Consider the following 18,031-nt stretch of genomic DNA (forward strand, 5'->3'; position numbering starts at 1 on the left):
TGGGTAACACTTGGTTTAAAAAGAAGAATAGTAGAAAGATCACTAGATATAGCTGGGGTGAAAAAAGGACAAAAACAAAATATTGATGTTTTTTGGTTTTTGTTGAGAAAGTAAATCGTACACAGTTAATGGATGTAACAGCACTACCAGGTGAGGCGTTTGATGGAGTTCACAGAATAGGGGTAGCAAAATTGAAAATAGGTCAAATTGTGAGAGTAAAAGAAACAAGACAGAAGAAAAAAATAAAGGAACTCAGGAGAAATTTCAGGAGGAATTAAAACATCACATCTATATATCAGAAATGGAGAGTGTAGAAAAAGAATGAAACAAATTTAAAAACACAATTGTAAGCTGTGTAGAGGAGATCTGTGGCAGAACTTCGGAGAGAGAGTGAAGGAAAAGGAGACCACTGGTGGAATGGAAAGGTAAAGGAGGTTGTTAAACAAAGGAAAAAAAAAAGCATGGCAAGAACGGAATAGAAATAGGAAAGAAGGAAGTAAGATGAATTATCAGAAAATTAAAAAAAGTGTAAAAAGGTGGTAAATGAGGGGGAAAAAAAAATGTTGGTAGATATTCAGACAAGAGTTGAAAATGGATGTAAATGGAGGAAAATAATAATGTTATATGCTTAAAGTCCCACTAAGTACTTTTTCGGAGATGCCGAGGTGCCAGAATTTTGTCCTGCAGGAGTTCTTTTACATGCCAGTATATCTACCGACACGAGGCTGACGTATTTGAGCACCTTCAAATACCACCAGACTGAGCCAGGATCGAACCTGCCAAGTTGGGGCCAGAAGGCCAGCGCCTTAACCGTCTGAGCCACTCAGCCTGGCAATGGAGGAAAAAGGATGTTGTACTGATTGATAAAATATAAGAGAAAAGAACAAATCTACGCAAAACAAGTAAAGGAATAGAGTGGAAATGTAATAACCGACTCAGAGGAGATAAAGAATAGGTGGAAAGATAACTCTGATAAACTCCTGAATGTGAGAAGTAATGAGGATGATCCAGAAATGGAGAGTGATACTGCAATGGCAGAGGTGGAAATGGTTGTTAAAAAAATGAAAACAGGAAAGGCATCAGGGATGGATGAAAGATGTGTGGAAATGCTAAAGGCTGCAGGACCAACTGGTCTACATTGGTTATATGGGCTGCTAATGTATGGAGGAAAAGGCAAGTACCTGATGATTGGTGTAAAGGAGTAATAATACCAGTATTTAAGAAAGGCAATGTGACAATTATCAAGTAATTACACTGTTGTCACAAGCAGCCTAAATACTGGAGAGAATAATAGAAAGGAGAATGAGAAAATGGTGGAAAGAAATTTACAAGAAAAGCAGTATGGCTTTTGACAGGGCAGGTCAATGATAGATCCTATATTTACCATGAGATGGAAAAACAGTGGAAGTATGGAAAAGATCTGGTGATGATATTCCTTGATCTAGTGAAAGCACATGATAATGTTTATAGAGAAAAGAAGTGGGAAACCTTAGGAAGAAAAAGATGTTGAAAGCAATCAATGGAATTAGTGGAAGCAATGTACAAAAACTGTTCCAGTTGTGTCCGGACTCCAGTGGGGAGAACAGTGTGGTTTAGAAACCAAACTGGACTAAGATAGGGAAGTGTATTGTCTCCACATATATTTATAATGGTTATGGATGAAATTGTAAAGAAAACAAAGGCAACACATATACAGAGGGTATATGAAAATATTGTTGTTTGCTGATGATATAGTGCTTTTTTTTTTAATTTTTAGAATTTGATTTACATTGCACTGGGTGTGAAAATGGGAAACCACAGAAGACACAGTGCTCTGGGGAGTCAATAATACAGAACTGCAGACACAACTAGAGGCTTTATATGACAATATTGAAAAATATGGTTTGAAAATCATTGAGGAGAAGAGCATAACCCGAGGAGAAAGAGAAGGAAAATGAATCATTAGTATTAGGGACATATCCTTGATGTTGTTGAATGCTTCAAATATTTGGGAAGTGAAATACTGCAAGATGCAAGGTTGGATAAGATCAGCAGAAGGGTACAAATGGGAAATGCATTCTACCAGATTGTAGAGAAGTTCCTACTATACCTCTATATGAACGTACGCATCAGAGAGAGAGAGAGAGAGAGAGAGAGAGAGAGGGGGGGGGGGGTAAAAAGGTGGTACATGAGGGGGGGGGGAAATGTTGGTAGATATTCAAACAAGAGTTGAAAATGGATGTAAATGGAGGAAAATAATAATGTTATATGCTTTAAGTCCCACTAAGTACTTTTTCAGAGATGCTAAGAGAGAGAGAGAGAGAGAGAGAGAGAGAGAGGGGGTAGAAAAACTGAGTGATAGGATGGAGAAGAATAAATTGAAATGGTTTGGACATGTTATGACGATGGAGGAGGGAAGGATACCAAAACAAGTGTTGGAGGCTAAGATAGAAAGATGGACAGTCTCTATCAAGAACTGAATAGGAGTAGTGGAAGGAGAGGCAAAAGTGGAGAAGTACCATTAACACTGCGACCTGGTTGGAAGGGGAAATGAAAATGTCGATATCTGGTAGAAATTAATGTACGTCCAACCCTTGTTCCATTTCACTGTTGGTTCGGGTATGAAGCGAGATGAATCTTTGTAGGGAGTTTACATGACCGGCCAGGGGAGTCAATGAGATGAAATGAACGACGTGATATATTATGAGAATAGGGGGAACGTGAAACCCGGTGCCGGAAAATAGCCTACTCCTGTTGAATAGCCCCAAGGGGTCTACTCAAGGCTTTACGCCCCCATCCAATGGACAAATCACCATCAACAGCATCATATGAACTCGCTCCGTATGAGCACTGCAGAGAGATTTGGAATTTAATCCAGGCTTTTGGCAAGCAATTTAGTGATTCATCTGATGATGATTTTTTTCGACCAACGGGACTTGATCCATCATGTCAGACCTTACAGACTTCATGTGTTAATGATCATGGCCACCAGGCGGCTGGCAAATATTCATTTGTATGATGAGGAATTAGGGAATTAAAAAATTTATCAGGGGAAATCTATATAAAAAGATAAGAGTTTTGTCTGAACATTGCTCAGAATTTAAAAAGAATGGTATTTTTTGTATCAGTCGTGTCCACAGTAACAAGGAAATCCCCTTTTTACTTTACTGGAATTTCTGTCTGTCTGTCTGTCTGTCTGTCTGTCTGTCTGTCTGTCTGTATGTATGTATGTATGTATGTACATGCATCATGAGAAAACGGCTGAAGAGAATTTAATAAAAATCAGTATGTGAAGTCAGGGAATGAGCCACTACAATCTAGGCTATATAATGTTATTCACGTTGAGTGAAATGGTAGTACAGGGGAAGGCCTAATATTTTAATTCTCAAATATTTATGTTACTAGTGGTCCTATCGATAAATACTACATGAAAATGAAAACCTACAGCCTGTTTTCCAGTCAGCGACTGGGTCAGAGATGGAATGAATGAAGCCCCCATCTTGCAGCAAGAAAAGGAATTGTGCTGGCTGCCAAAGCCTGTCACACACCTCTGGGGGAATGATTAATGACTGACATACATACATACGTACATACATACATACATACATACATACATACATACATACATACATACATTATCATTATACATTGTTATGCCTTTCAGCGTTCAGTCTGCAAGCCTCTGTGAATTTACTAAACGTCGCCACAATCCTCGATTTGCAGCTAGTGTTGTGGCCTCATTTAGTTCTATACCTCTTATCTTTAAAGCGTTAGAAACTGAGTCTAACCATCGTCGTCTTGGTCTACCTCTAGTTCTCTTACCCTCCATAACGGAGTCCATTATTCCCCTAGGTAACCTATCCTCCTCCATTCGCCTCACATGACCCCACCACCGAAGCCGGTTTATGCATACAACTTCATCCATCGAGTTCAATCTTAAATTAGCCTATCTTCTCATTCTGAGTACCCTCCTGCCATTGTTTCCACCTGTTTGTACCAGCAATCATTCTGGCTACTTTCATGTCTGTTATTTCTAACTTATGAATAAGATATCCTGAGTCCACCGAGCTTTCGCTCCCGTAAAGAAAAGTTGGTCTGAAAACAGACTGATGTAAAGATAGTTTCGTCTGGGAACTGACTTCCTTCTTACAGAATACTGTTGATCACAACTGCAAGCTTACTGCATTAGCTATACGACACCTTGATTCAATCTCACTTACTATATTACCATCCTGGGAGAACACACAACCCAAATACTTGAAATTACTGACCTGTTCTAGCTTTGTATCACCAATCTGACATTCAATTCTGTTGAATTTCTTACCTACTGACATCAATTTACTCTTCGAGAGGCTAATTTTCATACCATACTCATTGCACCTCTTTTCAAGTTCCAAGATATTAGACTGCAGGCTTTCGGCACAATCTGCCATTAAGACCAAGTTGTCAACATAGGCCAGACTGCTTAGTACATTTCCACCTAACTGAATCCCTCCCTGCCATTTTGTATCTTTCAGCAGATGATCCATGTAAACTACGAACAGCAAAGATGAAAGATTGCAGCCTTGTCTTACCCCTGTAAATACCCTGAACCAAGAGCTCATTCTACCATCAATTCTCACTGAAGCCCAATTGTCAACATAAATGCCTTTGATTTTAATAATCTACCTTTAATTCCATAGTCCCCCAGTATAGCGAACATCTTTTCCCTCGGTACCCTGTCATATGCTTTCTCTAGATCTACGATACATAAACACAACTGCCTATTCTTCTCGTAGCATTTTTTAATTACGTGGCGCATACTGAAAATCTGATCCTGACATCTTCTCTGTGGTCTGAAACCACACTGGTTTTCATCCAACTTCCTCTTAACGACTGATCGCACCAAGATGCCAGTGAATACTTTGCCTGGTATACTAATCAATGAGATACCTCGATAGTTGTTGCAATCCTTCCTGTTCCCTTGCTTATAGATAGGTGCAATTACTGCTTTTGTCCAATCAGAAGGTACCTTACCAACACTCATGTTAATTTTACTACTCTATGAAGCCATTTCATCCCTGCCTTCCCACTATACTTCACCATTTCAGGTCTAATTTCATCTATTCCTGCTGCTTTATGACAATGGAGTTTATTTACCATCCTTTCCACTTCTTCAAGCGTAATTTCACCAACATCATTTTCCTCCTCCCCATGAGCTTGGCTGTTCGCAACACCACCAGGATGATTTCCTTTTACATTGAGAGGATGTTCAAAATATTCCCTCCATCTCTCCAGTGATCCCCTGGGATCTATTATGAGTTCACCTGAATTACTCAAAACAATGCTCCTTTCCTTTTTCCCTCCCTTCCTAAGATTCTTTATTACTGTCTAGAAAGGTTTTCCTGCTGCCTGACCTAGCCTTTCCAGGTTATTACCAAAATCTTCCCACAACTTCTTTTTGGATTCAACAATTATTTGTTTCACTCTGTTTCTTTCATCTACGTACAAATCCCTGTCTGCCTCGACCCTTGTTTGGAGCCATTTCTGATAAGCCTTCTTTTACGTTTACAAGCTGCTCTCACTTCATTCCACCAAGATGTTCGCCTTTTTCCCATCTTTACACACAGTTGTTCCTAGGCATTCCCTTGCTGTTTCTACTACAGCATCCCTGTATGCCACCCATTCACTTTCTATATCCTGAACCTGCTTATTTGAAACTTCTCACTAATCATATCCATGTACTTCTGTCTAATTTCCTCGTCCTGGAGATTTCCTACCCTGATTCGTTTGCAGACAGATTTCACTTTCTCTACCCTAGGCCTAGAGATATTTAGTTCACTACAGATCAGATAGTGATCTGTATCATCGAAAAATCCCCGGAAAACTCGTACATTCCTAACAGATTTCCTGAATTCAAAGTCAGTTAAGATATAGTCTATTATGGATCTGGTACCCCTAGCCTCCCATGTGTAGCGGTGAATAGCCTTATGCTTGAAGAATGGATTCGTAACTGCTAAACCCATACTAGCACAGATGTCCAGCAAACGCTTCCCATTCCCATTAGCTTCGATATCTTCCCCACATTTACCAATCACCCTTACATATCCTTTAGTTCTATTTCCAACTCTCACATTGAAATCGCCCATTAGCACTATTCTGTCCTTGCTGATGACCCTGACCATGATGTCACTCAATGCTTCATAAAACTTGTCAACATCCTCATCTGCACCCGCACATGGTGAATACACGTAGACAATTCTAATTCTCATTCCTCCAACTGCCAAATCTACCCACATCATTTGCTGACAGATGAAATGAAATGATAGTGGAGAATGTTGCTGGAATGAAATATGACAGGGAAAACTGGAGTACCCGTAGAAAAATCTGTCCCGCCTCTGCTTTGTCCAGCACAAATTTCACATGGAGTGACCGGGATTGGAACCAAAGAACCCAACGGTGAGAGGCTGACACACTGCTGCCTGAGCCATGGAGGCTTCTCGATAAATACTACATAACGAAAGTTATATAGAATTAAATTTACAATCATGTAGGTCTTACACATTTTTACCGTATCGGCTATTATAACAGAGATATTAATGAATTTGTAGTTTTGTTGCCAAGTCCACATCAATGCTGAGCCATGAGAAAATGGGTAAACAGATTTTATGAAAATCGTTATATAGAGTCGGTGAATAAGAAACTAACGTCTAAGCTATAAACAGTTTTATTCATCCTGGATGAAATGGTAGTTTAGGGGAAGGGGCCTAAAATGTAATTTTTAAATACCTATGTTATTGGTCCTATCAAAAAGTACTGCATAACAAGAGTCATAGAGAATATAATTTCAGAAAATTTATGCTTTATTCAGTATTACCATACCGACTATGATAAGGGTGGTATTTCAGAGTCAGAAGAAAATTAAATGTGAAGGCCTACAATATCGAAAGCTCATAAAATTGATCAACAATAACATTGCACTGACCACTGTTTTTTGTGAAATTCTTTGTCTCTTATACTGTCACTCATCTCTGATAGATGGGATTACTGCTGCATATCAAGTATAACAGCCTGCCTGGATACTGGCGGGAAATAGCTGGGGAGTTAGATAACTTTCTTCTTTAGCATGCCATTCCTCTGGTTCATACATTTTCTGATACTGCTGTTACGTAACACACTGATTCATCATAGTATTCCAGCTGTTCGATCAGTACTCTGATGCGCTAATTGGAATGATCAGTGTGCACACTTAATGGAATAATGGCAGAGGCCTCTCACCCTTTCCACACATCTCCTCCTCTGACACAAATCTCCTGGCCTCAGAAACGGCGTTGCCATCTAGGAGGCCCACTGCCCCCTTCAGGGATGGAATGAAAACGTTTTAGTAGAGGCACACTTATTACCTGGCCTAGAATTACAATTTCGGCCTATTCCAAATTATTACCACAATTCACTAAATAACTCAAAACTCACCCATGGAAAGAGCCGTTTCAAAAAAAAGCTTCTTCCTCTTCACTTTTATTAAATTCTACATTTATTTTATTCCAAATTAGCAGCAAAGAGGGGGAGATAGATTTTTTTTCCCTCCCAGCAGTGTAGTGAGTTGAGGTTTTTCTGACTCATCGGGTACTCCTATTAAACAGATGAGTAAAAGGTTATTGTTTTTGTCCTGGGACTCTACATTGTTCCCCCCCTGCTTGAAATCAAGGAGTGCTCACAGCTGTCTGCGGCCTGGTCATTCCAGCTCTGGAACTTTGGACTGTTAGATCGGCAGTGCAATGTTGTTCGTTAAAAGTAAGAAAATGTGTGGTTTTTCATTTGATTATTTCATATGACAGCTTTACGTTTAATCGCAACATTTGTACTGGCGTCATTGTAATGACCTATGTTGATTTCAGCTGGGAAAACCACTAAGACAGCCTTTCTGAGGATGTAAAAAGGTAGGTGGAGAGTGAGTGTCTGCCATTATAATGAAAACTTCCCAACCTGATTGTGATTAATGGTAGGCAAGAGGGCCTACCATTACAATGAAAATTCCCTAACCCAGTCTTCACATAAGAAAAGACGTTTGGTGTCTTCCCCATTGCGTTTCTATGGTACACAATGTAGAATTCTGAAGCGAAGAATGGGTACATCAACCAGTATTCAATAAATTTCCAAGTTCTTAGGCATCATTTAAGAAAAGACTACGTAAACAATTGATAGTAAAACTACCAGCTGGGCAACAGTCCGAAATGCAGATAAATGATTGAATAATTTAGGTGTGATACTATACAACTATTCTAGACTTACTTTCTGAATGTGCATCATAATTAACTTGTGTTACCTGTTGCACAGAACTGTTCAAAAAGCCATTTATTAGTACTGAACAGTGTCTAAACTTCACATAAATTAAAAAAGACAAACCTGAATCATCTGATACAGTAGCATAGTGAGAATCAACCAACTCTTGAGCTCGGCTTCGTTGACTGTTTGCTTTGGTTTGGGCTTTGATATTGGCGAGTGGTTCTCTCACACTGATGCTGGTGTATCCCTCTGAAAGAGAAAGGTCTTTATAAAAGAATATTCTCAGATTTAATTTTAAAAGTAAGAGACTCTTAAGTCTAAACACTCCTAACACTGCAGTTAATGTAGTCTTAGGCAATGCTGAATTTCTGGCTACCTGCTACACTGTACCCTTTGAGTATAGTACATATTTTCAGATCGAGATCAACCAGATGTGGATTAGAAATTTATTTAAATTTCTTCCTATTAAATCACAACCTATACGACTTAGATCTTACAATACCAAACACTATTTCTAGTTTAGAATGGGATCAAGTGAGAAGTATTATAGAACATTCAATGTATGATAAGATGCACAATATGATAAAATGGCGGCGGAAGTGTGTACACGGGAGTGTGTTGGTCCTTCATTTTTTTTTTTTTTTGTAAAATGAGTGGAAATAAGTGTGGTTTGAACAAAAAATGTCCGAGAAATGGTGTACAGTGTAGAGTTTGTTCTAGATGGTATCATTTGGAATGCATTTCAGTAGATAATGATAGTGTAAATAGTAACGCATGGATTTGTAAACATTGTGTGGACGAGGTATCAGACGACATGTTGGATGCTACAGATGGCAAGTGTACAGTGTGTAAATAAAGCAGCGATAATCAAAGTAATGGAAGAGGACTTAAAGACTTAAATGCTGCACAAATGGAAATAGTTAGACTGAAGGTAAAGAACGATCTTACACAACAGGTTAGTGAACTTTGTAGGGAGACCGAATTTAGGCCTACGACTTTAGCTACAGTGGACTCAAATCCAGTTAAACTTTTGGACAGAATCGGTGTGCTTAGTGAAACAAATACTGAACACTTCATTCTAGAGGAGGAGGAGGAGGAGGAGGAGAAGAAGGAGAATAAGAATAAGAAGACAACAGCGATGACGACGACGACAACAACAAAACGATGGAAAACAACGTACTGAAGGAGCCGCCAACTGGAGCGAGGAATACAACCCAGAAGATCTGCGACAGTCACGGATGGAAATGTAATGGAAATCTTCATTCCAGATTAGGCCCAGGTAACGAAGTGCAAAGTATTATTAAACTGAATGCACCTTTAAGGGAAATTGTGAAAAACATTGAAAGTAAGACAGAAAACTTAGGAGAGAAGATGTGCTAGTGATAATGGGGGAAACAAATGATGTAGGCCTAAATGAAAATGTAATTACCAATGTAATTTTGCATGCTATACTACATAGACATGATATGCCTAACTTAAATCCTGTTATTGAGAGAGCTAAGAAACATATGATAGGATTAGTTAATGCATCTGAAATTGTAAACAGGGAAAGAAAAGCAATTAATTTTGAAAGTGAGAGGTTATCTATGCATCATTTTACAAGGCATGGTCTTCACATGAACAAGCATGGGAAAAACAGGTGTGTGACAGGTTAGAAAAGTCGATTGAGAATTTGAATATGCCGCTGAGAATTTGAAAGAATAATAATCAGAAAGGGGGAAAACCAACATTGCTAGATCAATGGGTGATCAAATTTAGAGATAACCCCATAGGTAACACTGTTTTGGGAAAAAAAAGGTAAAAACATCCAAGGATGTAGGTAAATATTTATCAATTAGCAACTCAAGGAAATGCCTCATAGAGTTCCAGCCCATAAGTAAAACAGTAAAGGAACATAGTTTAAATCTCTTGATGATCATTTGGATAAAAGAAAATTCCAGTATGGCAGAGGGTCAACAGGATCTTGATCATAGTAAATTATTGGAAAGGGAGGAAGGGGGTCTGAGATTTCTCCTCGTAAACTGTCAAAGTGTAGTAAATAAGCAATTAAAATTCAGTACACTGATGGAATCGAATTTTTAATGTTACAAGTGAGTGGAATTAGTGAAATCTTACTTGGAGAGCGTCTCAGAGGAGAGGTGTGTTCTTTGCGATGTCCAGGAACCCACCATCCCGCCCCAAGAAGTATATTTACTTTTATAACCTAATAAAGATTATTACACGCCATGCTCATTTCTGAAGTAGGTACTTGTATTCTTATTGGCCAATGTAAAGTGGCACGTGATCTCCTTCCCGTCAAGTATGTTGATGATAATCCGTTATCAACCGCAGCACAATAAAAGCGCAAGTCGTATACGAAACTAGGGGCCCAACGCCGCTTCACGGCTTCTAACCGCCCAGACCAATGGTCTTGTCCACGGTAAGAATCCTAACCGTCCAGACCAATGGTCTTAACCACGGCAAGAATCCTAACAGTCCAGACCAATGGTCTTGCCTTGATCCTATCCTAACCGTATATGAAACTAGGGGCCTAACGCCGCTTCTAACTGCCCAGACCAATGGTCTTGTCCACGGCAAGAATCCTAACCGTCCAGACCAATGGTCTTGTCCACAGCAAGAATCCTAACCATCCAGACCAATGGTCTTGCCTAGATCCTATCCTAACCGTATACGAAACTAGGGGCCTAACGCCGCTTCGCGGCTTCTAACCGCCCAGACCAATGGTCTTGTCCACGGCAAGAATCCTAACCGTCCAGACCAATGGTCTTGTCCACAGCAAGAATCCTAACCATCCAGACCAATGGTCTTGCCTAGATCCTATCCTAACCGTATACAAAACTAGGGGCCTAACGCCGCTTCTAACCGCCCAGACCAATGGTTTTGTCCACGGCAAGAATCCTAACCGTCCAGACCAATGGTCTTATCCACGGCAAGAATCCTAACCGTCCAGACCAATGATCTTGCCTTGATCCTATCCTAACCGTATACGAAACTAGGGGCCGGCTTCTAACCGCCCAGACGAATGGTTTTGTCCACGGCAAGAATCCTAACCGTCCAGACCAATGGTCTTGTCCACGGCAAGAATCCTAACCATCCAGACCAATGGTCTTGCCTAGATCCTATCCTAACCGTATACGAAACTAGGGGCCTAACGCCGCTTCGCGGCTCCTAACCGCCCAGACGAATGGTTTTGTCCACGGCAAGAATCCTAACCGTCCAGACCAATGGCCTTGTCCACGGCAAGAATCCTAACCGTCCAGACCAATCGTCTTGCCTAGATCCTCTCCTAAACGTATACAATTTGAAGCATAGTTCCTAAGTACAGAGGTTGGCAGCACTGAGCACTGGTGCAGAACATCCTTTCCAAGGCGGCCGCGAGCGAGAAAACAAACGACAGTCGTTACGCGTCTGTGTGAATAACGGTCCACGGGCTGGACTAATGATATGATATGGTAATAATTGAGGGAGATCTAAACTTGCCCGAAGTTGAATGGAATGGAGCTGCAAGTGAAGCCCATGAACAGAAACTGGCAAATAAGTTAATTTGGGAGGGTGGATTTACACAAGTGGTACAAGCACCAACTCGTCTCAATAACTTACTAGATGTATTCTTGGTTAAACCATGGGAAATTGTTGATAGTACTGAGGTAATTGAAGGGATAGGTGACCATAAGGCTGTAGTAATGGATAGAGGACTGGTGCCAAAAGAGCTTAATAAGAGTTGCACAAGATAAGAAAATGTACAGAAAAACTAAAGTTGAAGAATTTGGGACTTACCTTAAATCACAATTGGATGCCATTATGCATCATTAGACCAAGCGCCAAAAGTTGGTTTCGAGATATTCGGGTTTAACTTTACGGTTATGTGTAAATTCAAGCAAACATAATTTTGTTAAACATGGTATTCCCGGTGTTGTAGGATAAGAGATTGTACCTCTCACAAAATTTCAACATTTTTATACCCACAGTTCATTGATTTTCTTAAAAATATGGTGCGTAGTCTACTGATGCAATTTAAGGTATTTCTCACTTGCGAATAATGCATCACAATGCTACACCAATAATCCCTTACTGTTGAGTATCTACTGAGTTAGACTTCAAAAAATATGTGACCCCAGTCGTGATTAAAACCTGAATCTCCCACTGTGCCAAGTGCTCAAACCATCATGAGCCGCGTTACAACTCCGGCACATTATTCAAGTTTTAGATGGCGAAACTCTAGAAGGGGAGCTATTCCTAAAGTCACTGCTATAAACACTTATTGCTTTGACGAATTTCAACTGATCTGAGTCAAATACAAATGGTAAGAAGTGAGCCATTGTAGTCTATACAATGCAATGCGTATTTCTCTACGGATTTTCCTTCACGATAGGCCTATTATATTCTGAGAGAACAGTACTGACATGATATTTTCAAGACATTTTCAAGTTTTGTTCTGCTTCAGACACACATTAGTTGCTAAGTAGAATAGCAATCTCTCATACCATTAGGGGCCGTTGACAAAGATGTTAGGCCCCTTTAAACAAGCATCGTCATCACCATAATCACCATCATCATCAGAATGCCAGTCCCTTAAACTAGGTAAAGGATATGAAGGCCGGTATATGTGGTTATGATTACCTTATTCCAAGGAAAATAAAGCGATTCTGAAATAAAGTATATAATTTTAATTACTTATCTCAGTCGAACAGAATAGGAACAGAAAATGTTATTTAAAATATTTGCTCCCATAAATTCATATAAAACACTGGACAAGTAATCAGATTGTTACTGTCAGTTCATTCAATCTCGAAATCAGGATCTCCATTGAATCCATCTATGCCGTCCACGATGTCAGAATCTCCTTGAAGTTCCTGGTAAAATTGTTTGGCATCTGCAAGTATTAGGTGCATCAGCGACTTAAGGTCTCCAAGTTTGACTTCAGAGGTAGGTTTTCCATTTGGCCACAAAGGTATTAATGCCTGATTAAAGGGAACTCTAGACTCCTGTGGTCGTCCCAATCTTGATGTATTTAGATTTACTTCCATATATTCACCATCAAACATAGTTTTAACATACATAGTGAACAGCTGTGATTCCAGGAACTGGATTTCTTTTAGTTTTGCCAGTTTATCTTGCAACCATGGACATCTGTTTCCCGATTCACGATCAGTTTTTCAAGTTCCGCCTGCAGTTTCTCATTATGTTTACGTAGTCCTCTGTAGTGTATAAACGCTGATGAATTTTGAGGGCACGCTAAATATCTGCAAAGTCACTGCATTTATTATTCTGATCTCGAATTCACTGATTTGGTGCATATTACCTAGCATAACATGTTAACGCTCTGTTAAAGTGAAGCCTTCATAGCTTCCTCAAATAAATATATCAATACAAAAATATTAGTTACATTGCAAACTACCGTACAACAATCTCATTTTGATACTAACCTTAGAATGTTCTTCTAGGGAATGATTCTCTGACGTAACCATTTTAGCAAGCTGCATTAGTAGCACTGTCCTTCTCCTTACTTTCGAAATCACTTGATACATCGCTGAACTTCGCCAATTGATAACCCACTCAATGTATCACCACGTCAATAACTCAGCACTATCGAAAACATGGGCTCCCTCGCTGTCATCCACGACGCAATGTGAGGAACGAGGCACTTGGTCTAATGATGCAAAATGGAATGTTGCATAGTCTACTGATGCAATTTACAGTTTAAATGATTCCCGATATGTCGCTTAGGTATTCAGTTTAATGACAACTAATGCCCACTTGTAAGACAGTAGGGAATTTATTATAAGTAGTTCAAAATTTTCTCTACAAGATAGTGCTAAATTCTAAATTTTCGTCAAATGGCGCTTAGTCTATTGATGTGTAACTCCATCCAATTCAGTTGTTGGGTAAGTGAAGGAAGTAATGTGGATACACTTTGGGCAAACTTTAAAGGAATTATTTGGGAAGGAGAGAAGAGATTTGTACCTGTTAGGAAGGGAAAATGACCTCAGAACCTGTTTATTATACAAAGGAAATAAGGAAATTTAAAAAAAAATGTAGAATTGTAAACAGGAAAATGAAGAGGGTAGGGAGAATAGAGAAACTAGAAAACAGCTAATAAGGGAAATTGCCATAAAGGGAAATGGAAAGCTGTATTCATATATTAGAAATCAAATGGAAAAAGGAATCCAAATTCCCAAAATGGTGGGAGAAGGGGATGAACATCAAATCAAAAATTAAATATGGCTTTTCAGGCGTTTGCTCTATTAACCAGCGTTTCGTCTTAGGTCTGACACTAGACTCATCGGAGTGGGATGTGTCAGACCCTACCCACTGACACTGGGGTGTATGCAGGTGAACTTATCAGAAGCCCATTATAAGCGGCACAGTCTGATAACTGCATACGGGAGATAAAACTCCACAATGGAATTAATGCCCGCCTAGCAATTCCGAATGGAAATTCTGATAAGTTCACCTGCATACACCCCAGCGTCAGTGGGTAGGGTCTGACATATCCCACTCGGATGAGTCTAGTGTCAGACCTAAGACGAAACGCTGGTTAATAGAGCAAATACCTGAAGAGCCATACATCTAATTTTTGATCTGATTTTTGATACGCTCTATTGGTGAAAAAATATCTAATTCCCCCCATGGGAACTTAGAATTTCCATTAGGGGGTGAACAGTTTTTAAGAGATAATGAGAAGGCAAATCTATTTAGTAGGGAATTCATAGATTCAGTAGAAGATTGTAAGGTGTTGGAAACCGAAACAGAAGATAGAGAAGGGGAGACACATAAGGAAACAAGAAGCTTCTCATTCACAAGTGAGGATATTTTCAGAGAAATTCAACTGCTTCAGCAAGGAAAAGCAGCAGGGAGTGTTCAAATTACTGGGGAGGTATTAAAGACAATGGGGTGGTACAGAGTGCTGTATTTAAAATTTATCTTCGACTATGCCATAAATAATAGTGGAATACCAAAAGAATGGAAGGAATCTATAATAATACCAATTTATAAAGTAAAGGGTAATAAAGGAAACCTAAGAATACCGACCTGTCAGCCTGAACAGTATAGTTTGTAAAATACTGGAGAGTTTAGTAGCAAAATATATTAGAGGGGTATGCGAAGATAAAAATTGGTTCATGGGGAGCCAGTATGGATTTAGAAAGAAATTTTCTTGTGAGGCACAACTGGTGGGATTTCAGCAGGACATATCAGATCAGTGGGATTCTGCAGGCCAGTTAGATTCCGCAGCCATTGAATTTTCCAAGGCATTTGACAGAGTGGAACATGGAATATTATTAAAGAAACTGGAGGGAATAGGACTGGACATAAGGGTTATATGCTGGATAAGAACATTTCTAAATTCAAGGGTTCAATAAATCAAAGTAGTAAATTATGTATCACAGGAAGAGAAAGTTTGGAAGGGAATCAATCACCAATCACTACTGATTTATGTTTAAGGCAATCACCCAGGTGGCAGATTTCCTATCTGTTGTTTTCCTGGCCAATTCTTAAATGATTGCAAAGATATTGGAAATTTATTGAACATCTCCCGTGCAAAGTTATTCCAATCCCTAATTCCCCTTCTTATAAACAAATATTTGCCCCAATTTGTCCTCTTGAATGCCAACTTTATCTTCATATTGTGATCTTTCCTACTTTTAAGGACACCACTCAAACTTATTCGTCTACTGATGTCATTCCACGCCATCTCTCCAATGACAGCTCGGAACAAACCACTTATGAACATTAAAACAAGAATAATAGTTAACACCACCTTTCCAATACTTATCTTTCCTTGTATTTAGGAAATAAACATTACAACAGGTGTTGTAAGGTGGGACATATTTCGCTTAACAGTCGTAAGCATCATCAGCCGAAAATAAATCAGCCTAAAGTTAGGTCAGGGCCCTAAACCTAGTGTCCTTAACATATATGGCACCCTAAGAATCAACATTTATATTTAAAAAATGAAAATAGGCTTAAAACTAGTGTGAAAAAACATAGAATGTTACACATGACTAAGGGGGAAAAAAAAAAAAACACTATCGTGTTGAGACACAGGATAAGCACAGAAAGTACAATACAGAGCTGGTAGTGAAATAATTAAAATCATTAGGATATCTTGTTACCAGTCAGTCGATCAGAATGTTCAAACATAAAAACAAGAGTGAAAATATATGAGTGTTCATCATGGCTGAGTTAGAAAAAACACGTAATTGTGTTGCCAGAGGTTAAAAACATAAGGTATAACACAGAGCTGGCAGTGTAATAATCAAAATCATGGCTGCCAAAACGAATATGTTATGTCAAGTCCGAGGGTGTAATCTCTAACCCCTATGAACCTCGTTCTGGCGTCCCACAGGGATCACTGTTAGGACCTCTTCTATTTGTTTTGTTCTTAAATGATATTACTACAGTCATTCAGAGCAGTGAATGTCTCTTGTACGCTGATGACTTGAAACTATACAAAGTCATAGAAGAAGACAGTGATGGTGATTATCTACAAAAGGATCTGAAGCAAATATCGTCCCCACTCTGGCAAACTAGCGAAAGTGACAAACTAGGGAATCTGTACTTCTGATGTTTTGGTGTAGATTTTATTGGTTAAATATTGTCTACCCTCTGACAAAGTCTCACATCTGCAACTTGTTCTTTATGCCTAACACATGAAACCAATCATTAAATATAAAAATTGATTTGACATGAGTAATTACAACTTCTTTCAGCTCCTCTAACCTTTTGACAATTTGCAGATTCGCTAATTTGCCAGAGTAGGGACGATATGCGAGTGGTCATGTCATTTAGTCGGAAATTAACACCTGTAATTTACAGATATAAAATCAGTGGAGAAAGTTTAAAACCTGTGGAGGAGTTTAACGATCTAGGTGTAATTCTTAGCAACAGGAATGGCTTATCCTTTGAGAGAAGCACATCGATGGTATTATAAAGAAATCTTTCAGACTCCTAGGGTTTATCAAAAGGAATTGTAAAGATTTCAGTAATATTTCATGTGTCAAAACTCTGTTCTGTTCCCTGGTAAGGCCCTGTCTCTAGTATGGTTGTGAGGTGTGGCTCCCGTATCAGAAAGGCCACATACACCATCTCGAGAGAGTACAGATAAGGTTAATGAAGTGGGTTAGTTTCGTATTCCGGGCATGCCACTCTCTTCAAGCAGGTATGAAGAATTTGTAAACATTCTTGGAATGAATACGCTGGCAATGCGCCGAAAATGTGCAAAGGCAATGTTAGTGATGAAATGCTTGAAGAGTGAAGTGGACTGTCCGGCTATACTGGGGTCGATCCCACTTCATGTTCCAAGCAGACAAACAAGGCAGAAATGTACATTCCACCTGCCCAAATGTAGGATGGTTGCGCATGAAAATTCTTGGCTCATGCAAACCCTTAGGACAATAAATCAGCAGGAAGGGTCACTCGACATTTTCCACCACCCTTCCACTGTAATTCGTAAAGTTCTTCTCAAGGATGGAATGTGATAATTTTGTAAATTATGTAAATAATCTGTAGAAAACATGTGAAGATTTATATCTATTTGTATATATGTATATTTGTATGTATATTATTTAATTTATTTTTAATTTTATTTAAATATTTAATTCAATTTTTTAAATTTAATTTCTTATTTTATTATCTATTACATCATCTGTAATTAGGACATCCTGTAGGTGATAAATAAATCTATTCTATTCTATTCTATTATATTCAAATAAGTACTTCAGATATGGTACTATATCTCAATGCATTGTCCTTAGAGTATCCCCAGAAACCTTATAAATTCCAGCTG

At 39.0% G+C, this 18,031-nt stretch overlaps 1 protein-coding gene across 3 annotated transcripts in view; it reads right to left on the reverse strand.

The window, feature by feature from the left end:
- LOC136857805 (uncharacterized) overlaps positions 1 to 18,031 on the reverse strand; it is a 240,432-nt gene that overhangs the window by 44,401 nt on the left and 178,000 nt on the right. For all 3 annotated transcript variants that reach the window (XM_067136747.2, XM_067136748.2, XM_067136746.2), the window contains one exon: positions 8,365 to 8,493. In XM_067136747.2, coding sequence (XP_066992848.2) covers positions 8,365 to 8,493 — 129 coding nt within the window. The remainder of the gene's footprint in view (positions 1 to 8,364; positions 8,494 to 18,031) is intronic.

Source organism: Anabrus simplex, chromosome 1 (genome assembly GCF_040414725.1).
Source record: "Anabrus simplex isolate iqAnaSimp1 chromosome 1, ASM4041472v1, whole genome shotgun sequence".
NCBI classification, from domain to species: domain Eukaryota; kingdom Metazoa; phylum Arthropoda; class Insecta; order Orthoptera; family Tettigoniidae; genus Anabrus; species Anabrus simplex.